This window comes from Hemiscyllium ocellatum, chromosome 10 (genome assembly GCF_020745735.1).
Source record: "Hemiscyllium ocellatum isolate sHemOce1 chromosome 10, sHemOce1.pat.X.cur, whole genome shotgun sequence".
NCBI lineage: Eukaryota > Metazoa > Chordata > Chondrichthyes > Orectolobiformes > Hemiscylliidae > Hemiscyllium > Hemiscyllium ocellatum.
In genome coordinates, this window is record NC_083410.1 from 64831526 (window position 1) to 64843504 (window position 11979).

General features: G+C 43.6%; 1 protein-coding gene across 5 annotated transcripts in view; it reads right to left on the bottom strand.

Moving 5' to 3' along the window:
* usp34 (ubiquitin specific peptidase 34) overlaps positions 1 to 11979 on the bottom strand; it is a 472579-nt gene that overhangs the window by 198559 nt on the left and 262041 nt on the right. For all 5 annotated transcript variants that reach the window (XM_060831547.1, XM_060831550.1, XM_060831548.1 and 2 more), the window contains one exon: positions 4528 to 4650. In XM_060831547.1, coding sequence (XP_060687530.1) covers positions 4528 to 4650 — 123 coding nt within the window. The remainder of the gene's footprint in view (positions 1 to 4527; positions 4651 to 11979) is intronic.

Genomic DNA, 11979 nt, shown 5'->3' on the forward strand with positions numbered 1-11979 from the left:
TAAAACTTTGATGGATGTGGAAGGCTCCTTTAGGGCCTTGGATAGAGTGAGGGAGGAGGTGTGGGCACAGGTTTTACAGTTCCTGCGGTGGCAGGGGAAAGTGCCAGGATGGGAGGGCGAGTCGTAGGGGGGCGTGGACCTGACCAGGTAGTCACGGAGGGAACGGTCTTTGCGGAAGGCGGAAAGGTGTGGGGAGGGAAATATATCCCTGGTGGTGGGGTCTTTTTGGAGGTGGCGGAAATGTCGGCGGATGATTTGGTTTATGCAAAGGTTTGTAGGGTGGAAGGTGAGCAGCAGGGGTGTTCTGTCCTTGTTACGGTTGGAGGGGTGGGGTCTGAGGGCAGAGGTGTGGGATGTGGACGAGATGCGTTGGAGGGCATCTTTAACCACGTGGGAAGGGAAATTGCAGTCTCTAAAGAAGGAGGCCATCTGGTGTGTTCTCTGGCGGAACTGGTTATTCACTGTGATCAGTAACGGGACCAATATTCTTGCTAGCACTGTGGGATGGACTTGAAACTAGTTTGGTAGGAGGATCGGAATCTAAGGGGAAAATATGAGTTAGCTAGAGTGAGTGAGCACTTAAGGAAAAAGCGAATCAAGACAGTAAATAAAAATCAGGAAGCAGCTGTGCAGTGTAGCACGAAGATGACTGGAAACCATACCATGACAGAAGAAGTGAGAATGTTGGAAAACAAAGGTTCTTCTGGCGGAGGTGTTAGGATACAATAAAAAAAAGTATCAAAACTAGCATCACAGCATTTTACCTGAATGTTCACAGCATCCAAACCAATTGATAGCACATATCATTGCAAATGGGTCTGATTTGTTGGCCATTACAGAGACATGGCTGCAGTACAGTTACAATTAGGAGTTAAATATCCAGGAGCATCAGACTATGTGGAAGGATGGACAGGAAGGTTAGAGAGGTAGTGTAGCTCTAATATTTAATAGTAGTAGCGAGATATGATATAGAGAAAAAGGTCGAATCAAATGTGGGTGGAAATTAGAAATAGTAAGGTGACAAGTCAATGATAGATGTAGTCTATAGGCCACCAAATAGCATCATTATGGTGGGGTGGGCAATAAACAAAGAAATAATCAATCAATGCATGTAGAAATGGTACGACAATCATGGGGGATTTTAATCTACACAATAATTGGTCAAACCAAGTTGGTCAAGGCAGCCATAAGGAGTTGTTCATAGAGTGTATCGGCAATGGTTTTCTCAAACAGTATGCAATGGAACCTACAATGGGAGCATGCTATCCTTGACTGGTCCTGTGTAATGAGAAAGGAATAAGTAATGATCTCATGATTACGGATCCTCTCAGTAGGAGCAATCACAAGTGTGACTGAATTTAAAATATTGATGGATGGTGAGAAGTAAGATCAAGTACCAGTGTCTTGTGCTTAAACAAAGGAGACAACTAAGGGAGGAGTTGGCTATGGTAGACTGGGAGCAAAAAGACCATATGGAGGAACAATTGAGGAACAGCGGAGGACTTTCAAAGTGATTTGCCAAAGTGATTTTTCACAGTGTTCAGCAAAAGTATATACTAGTGAGAGGGAATAATTGTAGGGAAAAGGAAAATCAGTCATGGATAACGAAGAAAATAAAGGAGGGTATCAAACTGAAAAGCAAATGCATACAAACTGGCAGAGATTAGGGGGAAACTAGGGGATTGGGAAATATTTAAAGGTCAACAGAAAACCACAGAAAAAAGCTATAAAGAAAAGTAAGATTGATTATGAGAGCAAACCAGCTTAGAATATAAAAACAGATAGCAAAAATTTCTATAAATATATAAAATGAAAAAAGTGGCTAAGGTAAACATTGATCCCTTAGAGGATGAGAAGGGGGATTTAAACTGGGAAATAAGGCATTGGCCAAGGTATTAAAACAGACATTGTGTGTCCGTCTTCACAGTGGAAGTATAACATGCCAATAATTGATGACAAAGTGGCTATGGCAGGTGAGGACCTAGAAACTATTATCATCACTAAAAAGGTATCATTGGGCAAGCTAATGGAGCTAAAGGCAGCAGGTCTCCTGGCCTTGATGGAATGCATCCCAGGGTACTAATAGAAATGACAGGGGAACGATCAGATACACTCCTGGTAATGTACCAAAATTAGGCGGATTGCAGGGCAGGTCTGGTCGATTGGAAAACAATAAATGTGATGTCATTGTTTACGAAAGGAGGTAGAACAAAAGGCAGGTAACTACAGGCCCCTGAGCTTAACTTGTTGAATCCGTAATCAGAAGAAATAGTAAGACATCCGGATAGAAACTGCCCCAGTGAACAGGCACAGGCATTGGTTCATGAAAGGCAGGTCATATTTCACTAATTTAGTGGAATTATTTGAGGAAATTATGCTCACGGTGGACAATGGGGAAATCGGTGGATGGAGCACTTTTGGATTTCCAGAAGGCATTCAACAAAGGTGCCACACAAAAGGCTGTTGCATAAGATAAAGGTGTACGGCAGTATGGGTAATATTTTTACACAGATAGAAGATTGGTTAACTAACAGAAAGCAAAGAGTGGGGGTAAATGGGTGTTTTTGTGGGCGGCACGGTGGCTAAGTGGTTAGCACTGCTACCTCACAGCGCCAGAGACCTAGGTTCAATTCCCGCCTCAGGCGACTCTCTGTGTGGAGTTTGCACATTCTCCCCGTGTCTGTGTGGGTTTCCTCCGGATTCCTCCCATAGTCCAAAAATGTGTAGGTTAGGTGAATTGGCCTTGCTAAATTGTCCGTAGAGTTAGGTGAAGGGGTAAACATAGGGGAATGGGTCTGGGTGGGTTACACTTCGGCAAGTCAGTGTGGACTTGTTGGGCCGAAGGGCCTGTTTCCACACTGTAAGTAAGCTAATCTAATCTTTATTGGTTGATGATCATTGGCTAGTGGTGTGCCTCGGGGATCAGTGTTGGGACTGCAATCATTTGCAATTAACATAGATGATTTAGATTTGGAGACCAAGTATAGTGTTCGCAGATGACACTAAAATGAGTGGGAGTGCAAAGTAATATAGATAGGTTAAGTGAGTGGGCAAGGGACTGGTAGATGTTGGTAAATGTGAGGTCATCAATTTTGGTAGGAATAACAGAAAAATGAACTATTATTTAAATGGTGAAAAATTGCAGCATGTTGCTGTGCAGAAGGACTCGGGTGTCCTTGTGCACGAATCACAAAGTGTTGGTTTCCAAGTACAGCAGGTAATTAGGACAGCAATTGGAATATTGTCCGTCATTGCTAGGGGAATGGACGTTAAAAATAGTGAGGTTATGCTGCAGCTGTATAGGATGCGGGTGAGGCCACACCTGGAGGATGGTACACAGTTTTGGTCTCCTCTCTCAAGTAAGCATGTACGAGCACCAGCAGGGTGAAGAGGTCATACATTAGGTTGATTCCAGAATTGAGAAAGATGCTTTATGAGGACAGATTAAGTAGACTGGGACTGTACTCACTGGAATTTAGAAGGATGAGGTGGGAATCTTTTAAAAACGCAAAAAATTATGAAGGAAACAGATGGAATGGCTGTTTCTACAGGCAGGTGAAACTGGAACAAGGGGACATAGGCTCAAAATGAAGGGGGAGCAGATTTAGGTCTGAGTTGAGCAGGAACTTCTTCACCCAAACGGTTGTGAATCTGTGGAATTCGCTGCCCACTGACGTAGTTGAAGCCACCTCGTTGAAGTTTTTTTTAAGGCAAAGACAGATTTTTGAACAGTAAAGGAATGAAGGGTTACTTGGAGCAAGCGAGTAAGTGGAGCTGAGTCCACAAAAAGATCAGCCATGATTTTATTAAATGGTGGAAAGGGTTCGATGGGCCAGATGGCCTACTCCTGCTCCTGTTTCTTACGCTCTTAAATCTTTTCAATTCTCTCATATGAGTTATGGAGATGTGCATTACTGAGTGTATTCAGACTGAAATTGAGATACATTTGGCTATGAAGTGAATAGATTGATTAAAACAGTACCTTTTCAATTCCACATTTGACACATACAAGGCACATTTTTCCTTATATTCCAGGTATTTCACAGATGCAAGTGTTTTTTTTTGTTGATCCACATAATCAGTATCCAGGACAGAGTTTTATCAAGATTATATAAAATGAGGTGTGCCAACACAGTGGTAGATACTCTGGTGGCTGACAGATTTGGTTTGGTGAAAACTGAAAACCTTCACCATAGCAAACATTTGTACATCGACAAAAAAAATTAAACATGGAAAAGAAATGTCACCAGCAAGAGATCGAGATAACCAAGGTTAAATACTTAGTGAAAAATACACAATGTGCTTCAGATGACAGAAATCTGAAATTAAAATAAAATACTGTAAAACACTGAAAAGGCAGTGTCTAGGATAAGACGTTTCATAACACTGACCATCTACGGCACTTTACAGATTTTATTTAATATAAATCACTTTCGGTACCATGTAAAACTAAATTTTCTTAGTCATAACTCTTGTCACATATTTACTAAATAAGAATTAAATGAAGTAAACAAATTTATCAATTACCGTTGATGCTCTTCTTATTCTCCTGTTAGGTTTTCCCAAAGCCTCAATAATTTCTAGGGCATATAAGAGTTTATGAGGACTTTTTAGTCGAAGTAAATCTTTCCAACAAAGTCCGTCATTGCCCTATGACAGAAACATATTTGAAGAACGATTTCAAAACTACAAAAATATCTAACCATACACAAAATAAAAATGTCAGCAAAGAGGATTGAATAATCTCAGCTTTCCAGTCTGAACTGGTTTGCAATTTTTAAAGATAGGCATGAAACAATACAATTCAAACAGAGTCATAGAGATGTACAGCATGGAAACAGACCCTTCGGTCCAACCCGTCCATGCCGATCAGATATCCCAAACCCGTCTAGTCCCACCTGCCAGCACCCAGCCCATATCCCTCCAAACCCTTCCTATTCATATACCCATCCAAATGCCTCTTAAATGTTGCAATTGTACCAGCCTCCACCACATCCTCTGGCAGCTCATTCCATACACGTACCACCCTCTGCTGAAAGACTTGCCCCTTAGGTCTCTTTCATACCTTTCCCCTTTCACCCTAAATCTATGCCCTCTAGTTCTGGACTCCCCGACCCCAGGGAAAAGACTTTGTCTATTTATCCCATCCATGATCCTCATAATTTTGTAAACCTCTATACAGTCACCCCTCAGCCTCCGATGCTCCAGGGAAAACAGCCACAGCCAGTTCAGCCTCTCCCTATAGTTCAGATCCTTCAACCCTGGCAACATCCTTGTAAATCTTTTCTGAACCCTTTCAAGTTTCACAACATCTTTCTGATAGGAAGAAGATCAGAATTGTACACAATATCCCAACAGTGGACTAACCAATGCCCTGTACAGCCGCAACATGACCTCCCAACTCCTGTACTCCATACTCTCACCAATAAAGGAAAGCATACCAAACGCCTTCTTCATTATCCTATTTACCTGCGACTCCACTTTCAAGGAGCTATGAACCTCCAAGGTCTCTTTGTTCAGCAACACTCCCTAGGACCTTACCATTAAGTGTATAAGTCATGCCAAGATTTGCATTCCCAAAATGCAGCACCTCGCATTTATCGGAATTAAATTCCATCTGCCACTTTTCAGCCCATTGGCCCATCTGGTCCAGATCCTGTTGTAATCGGAGGTAACCCTCTTCGCTGTTCACTACACCTCTAATTTTGGTGTCATCTGCAAACTTACTAACTGTACCTCTTATGCTCGCATCCAAATCATTTATGTAATTGACAAAAAGTAGAGGGCTCTGCACCGATCCTTGTGGTATTCCACTAGTCACAGGCCTCCAGCCTGAAAAACAACCCTCCACCAGCATCCTCTGTCTTCTACCTTTCAGCCAGTTCTGTATCCAAATGGCTAATTCTCCCTGTATTCCTTGAGATCTAACCTTGCTAATCAGTCTCCCATGGGGAACCTTGTCGAACGCCTTACTGAGGTCCATACAGATCACATCTACTACTCTGTCCTCATCACTCTTCTTTGTTACTTCTTCAAAAAACTCAATCAAGTTTGTGAGACACGATTCCCACCCACAAAGCCATGCTGACTATCCCGAATCAGTCCTTGCCTTTCCGAATACATGTACATCCTGTCCCTCAGGATTCCCTCCAACAACTTGCCCACCACCGAGGTCAGGCTCACGGGTACCACCCTTCTTAAACAGTGGCACCACGTTTGCCAACCTCCAGTCTTCTGGCACTTTACCTGTGACTATCGATGACACAAATATCTCAGCAAGAGGCGCAGCAATCACTTCTCTAGCTTCCCACAGAGTTCTCGGGTACACCTGATCAGGTCCTGGGGATTTATCCACCTTTAGCCATTTCAAGACATCCAGCACTTCCTCCTCTGTAATCTGGACATTTTGCAAGATGTCACCATCTATTTCCCTACAGTCTATATCTTCCATATCCTTTTCCACAGTAAATACTGATGCAAGATACTCATTTAGCATCTCCCCCATTTTCTGTGGCTCCACACAAAGGCCGCCTTGCTGATCTTTGAGGGGCACTATTCTCTCTCTAGTTACCCTTTTATCCTTAATATATTTGTAAAAACCCTTCGGATTCTCCTTAATTCTATTTGCCAAAGCTATCTCATGCCCCGTTTTGCCCTCCTGATTTCTCTCTCAAGTATACTCTTACTTTCTTTATACTCTTCTAAGGATTCACTCGATCTATCCTGTCTATACCTGACATATGCTTCCTTCTTTTTCTTAACCAAACCCTCAATTTCTTTAGTCATCTAGCATTCCCTATACCTACCAGCCTTCTCATACACCCTGACAGGAACATACTTTCTCTGGATTCTTGTTATCTCATTTCTGAAGGCTTCTCATTTTCTAGCCGTCCCTTTACCTGCGAACATCTGCCTCCAATCAGCTTTTGAAAGTTCTTGCGTAATACCGCCAAAATTGGCCTTTCTCCAAATTACAACTTCAACTTTTACATCTGGTCTATCCTTTTCCACCACTATTTTAAAATGAATAGAATTATGGTCACTGGCCCCAAAGTGCTCCCCCACTTACACCTCAGTCATCTGCCCTGCCTTATTTCCCAAGAGTAGGTCAAGTTTTGCACCTTCTCAAGTAGGTACATCCACATACTGAATATGAAAATTGTCTGGTACACACTTAAGAAATTCCTCTCCATCTAAATCTTTAACACTATGGCAGTCCCAGTGGATGTTTGGAAAGTTAAAATCCCCTACCATAACCACCGTACTATTCTTACAGATAGCTGAGATCTCCTTACAAATTTGTTTCTCAATTTCCCTCTGACTATTGGGGGGGTCTATAATACAATTCCAATAAGGTGATCATCCCTTTCTTATTTCTCAGTTCCACCCAAATAACTTCCCTCGATGTATTTCCAGAAATATCCTGTCTGAGTACAGCTGTAATGCTATCCCTGATCAAAAATGCCACGCCCCCTCCTCTTTTGCTTCCCTTTCTATCCTTCCTGTAGCATTTGTATCCTGGAACATCTAGCTGCCAGTCCTGCCCATCCCTGAGCCATGTTTCCGTAATTGCTATCATATCCCAGTCACATGTTCCTAACCATGCCCTGAGTCCATCTGCCTTCCCTGTTAGGCCCCTTGCATTAAAATAAATGCAGTTTAATTTATTAGTCCTACCTTGTCCCTGCCTGCCTTGACTGTTTGACTCACTTCTGTTCTCAGCTGTACCTGTCTCAGATTGATCTCTTTCCTCGCTATCTCCCTGGGTCCCACCCCCCCACCTTACTAGTTTAAATCCTCCCAAGCAGTTCTAGCAAATTTCCCTGCCAGTATATTAGTCCCCTTCCAATTTAGGTGCAATCCGTCCTTCTTGTACAGGTCACTTCTACCCCAAAAGAGATTCCAATGATCCAAAAATGTGAATCCTTCTCCCATACACCAGCTCCTCAGCCATGCATTCATCTGCTCTATCCTCCTATTCCTGCCCTCATTAGCTCGTAGCACTGGGAGTAATCCAGACATTACTACTCTTGAGGAACTCCTTTTTAAATTTCTACCTAACTCTCTGTAATCTCCCTTCAGAGTCTCAACCTTTTCCCTTCCTATATCGTTGGTTCCAATGTGGACAATGACCTCTTGCTGGCCCCTCTCCCCCATGAGAACATTGTGCACCCTCTCTGAGACATCTTTGATCCTGGCACCAGGGAAACAACACACCATTTTGCTTTTTCTCCGCTGGCCACAGAAACATCTGTCTGTACCTCAGACTAGACAGAATCCCCTAACACAATTGATCTCTTGGAAGCCGACGTACCCCTCGTTGCATTAGAGCCAGTCTCAATACCAGAAACTTGGCTGTTTGTGTTACGTCCCCCTGAGAATCCATCACTCACTACATTTTCCAAAACAGCATACCTGTTTGAAATGTGTATATCCACTTTGGACTCCTGCTCTAGTTGCCTACCTCTCTCACCCTTCCTGGAGTTAATCCATCTATGTGACTGTATCTGAGACTTTGCCCCCTTCCTATAACTGCCTTCCATCACATACTGTTGCTGTTGCAAATTCCTCATCGCTTCTATTTGTCTCTCCAACCAATCCACTTGATCTGATAAGATTCGCATGCAACAGCATTTATGTATAATCCGCAGTAACCCCTAAACTCTCTTTAAACTCCCACATCTGACAAGTAGTACATATCACTGCAAAGGCCATTTTTGCTCCTTCACAATCTACAGACCAGAAAATAACACCGTCTTATTCCTCTACAAACAATGCCCCAGGTTAAACTAATAGCTATGGCTTATATTTTAAGTTTAATCAAGAGACTTACCTCCAAAACATATAATCAAGAAAGAATCCACTGTTCCCACTACTGCAGCCTTTCTCTTGGCCAGACTTAAAATAACAATTTATTTATCTGATTCTGTGCTGTGAACTTCGCCCAACAGTTCCTCCAAGATTAATTGTGAATTTCACTGTTTGTTAATTTTCCCAGATGCACTCCGATGTCCAGCGATACATGAATTCAAACAGCAAGGCGGTAACTGTGCAGGTTTTCTCTCTCTCTCCTGCACTGTCCTCACCATGTTTAAAATTATTTATATTTCCTTAGTAAATTAGAAGTTTACGTATAGTTTTTAAAAACTCAGTAGAAGAAACAAACCACAGAAGTACACATTAAGTGACTCTGGTCTGCCATGGAATGGCTTTCAGGCTATTTTACTTCTACTGGCTGAATAAGTGAAAAGCATTGTAAGCTGTCTGCTTTGAAACTTAGGTTACAGTGAAGGGATCCATGATCTACTTGTAGGTATCTTTACTATTAACTTAATACTAAACCACATAAATTGACAACAAATAGTAGACTTGGGTAATCCAAGTTGGAGGACAGGAAACATTTCTGGCTGTAACAGCTGCTCCTTTTTTGATGTATTTTAGGTGTTGGAGGTGATTTCTTGAATTCCAGGAGCAGCAATTACTATTTCATATGCCGCTGCATTGTTTTGGAGCTTTGGAAAAAAAAGTCAAAAAAACATCAGTTTTAAAAAGACGGGGGTACAGACAAATGAAACACATTGGTGAGGTCAGAGCAGGAGAGAGAGAGAGCGCGCGCGCGCGAGAGAACGAACGAGAGAGGGGAAGAACAAATATGAGAGAGAGAACGAGAGAGAGAGCGCGAACGAGAGAGAGAGCGCGAACGAGAGAGAGAGCGCGAACGAGAGAGAGAGCGCGAACGAGAGAGAGCGAGAGAGTGCGAACGAGGGAGGGAGCGCGAACGAGAGAAAGAACGAAAACGAGAAAGAACGAGAACGAGCGAGAACGAGAGAGCGCAAGAACGAGAAAGAACAAAAATGAGAGAGAGAGAAAACGAGAGAGACGAGAGAGAGAACGAGAACGAGAGAAAACAAGACCGAGAGAGAGCGCGAGCGCGAGAGAGCGAACGAAAGAGCGAGCGAGAACGTGAACGAGAGACAGAAAATGAGAACGTGAGAGAGAACGAGAGAGAGAACGAGAGAATGAGCGAGAGAGAGCGAGAGCGAGAACGCGTGCGCGAGAACGAGAGCGCACGAGAGAGACAGAGAGAATGAGAGAGAGAGAACGAGAGCGAGAGCGAGAGAGAAAACGAGTGAGAAAACGAGAAAGAAAGAACGAGAGAGAAAACAAGAGTGAGAATGAGAGCGAGAGAGAACGAGAGAGAGAACGAGAGAGAGAACGAGAGAGAGAACGAGAGAGAGAACGAGTGAGAAAACGAGAAAGAAAGAACGAGAGAGAAAACAAGAGTGAGAATGAGAGCGAGAGAGAACGAGAGAGAGAACGAGAGAGAGAACGAGAGAGAGAACGAGAGCGAGAGCGAGAGAGAAAACGAGTGAGAAAACGAGAAAGAAAGAACGAGAGAGAAAACAAGAGTGAGAATGAGAGCGAGAGAGAACGAGAGAGAGAACGAGAGAGAGAACGAGAGAGAGAACGAGAAAGAGAACGAGAGAGAGAACGAGAGAGAACGAGAAAGAACGATAACGAGAGCGAGAGAGAGAACGAGAGCGAGAGAGAGAACGAGAGAGAAAACGGGAGAGAGAAAACGGGAAAGAAAACGCGAGAGAACGAGAGCGAGAGAGAACGAAAGCAAGAGAGAGAACGAGAGCGAGAGAGAAAAAAACAAGAAGAGAGAGAACGAGAACGAGACAGAGAGAACGAGAACGAGACAGAGAGAACGAGAGAGAGAGAACGAGAGAAAGAAAATGAGAGAGAGAGAGAGAGAGAAAGAAAACGAGAACGAGAGAGAACGAGAAAGAGAACGAGAGAGAATGATAACGAGAGCGAGAGAGAAAGAACGATAACGAGAGAACGAGAAAGAACGATAACGAGAGAACGAGAAAGAACGATAACGAGAGCGAGAGAGAGAATGCAGAGAGAGAAAACGAGAGCGAGAGAAAACGAGAAAGAAAACGAGAGAACAAGAAAACGAGAGATAGAACGAGAGAGAGAGAACGAGAGAGAACGAGAACGTGAGAGAGAATGAGAGAGAGAGAACGAGAACGAGCGAGAGAGAACGAGAAAGGGAACGAGAAAGGGAACGAGAAAGGGAACGAGAACGAGCGCGCGAGAATTAGTGCGCGAGAACGAGAGAACACGAGAGAGACAGAGAAAACGAGAGAGAGAAAACGAGAACGAGAGCGAGAGAGAACGAGAGCGAGAGCGCGAGAACGAGAGAAAACGAGAGAGAGAGAAAACGAGAGAGAGAGAAAACGCGAGAGACAAAACGCGAGAGAGAAAACGAGAGAAAACGCGAGAGAGAATAACGAGAGAAAACGAGAGAGAAAACGAGAGCGAGAGAGAAAATGAGAGAGAAAACGAAAGAGAGAAAATGAGAACGAGAGCGAGAGAACGAGCAAGAGAGAGAAGACGAGAGAGAGAAAACGAGAACGAGAGCGAACGAGAGCGAGAGCTCGAGAACGAGACAAAACGAGAGCGCGCGGGATCGAGAGAGAGCGTGAACGAGAGCGCGAGAGAGAGCAAACGAGAATGAGAACGAGAGAGGGAATGAGAGAATGAGCAAGAGAGATCGAGAAAGAGAATGAGAGCGAGAGTGCGAACGAGAGAACACGAGAGTACGAGTGAGAGAAAACGAGAGAGAAAAAAACGAGAGAACAAACGAGAGAGAGAGAAAACGACAGAGAGAAAACGAGAGCGAGAGAGAGAAAACGAGAATGATAACGAGAGCGAGCGAGAGCGAGAACGCGAGCGAGAGCGAGAACGAGAGAACACGAGAGAGACAGAGAGAACGTGACAGAGAAAACGAGAGAGAGAGAAAACGAGAGAGAGAGAAAACGAGAGAGAGAGAAAACGAGAGAGAGAGAAAACGAGAGAGAGAGTAAACGAGAATGAGAGAGAGAACAAAAGCGAAAGAGAGAAAACGAGAACGAGAGCGAGAGAGAACGAGAGAGAGAGAGAGAGAAAACGAGAGAGACAAAACGCAAG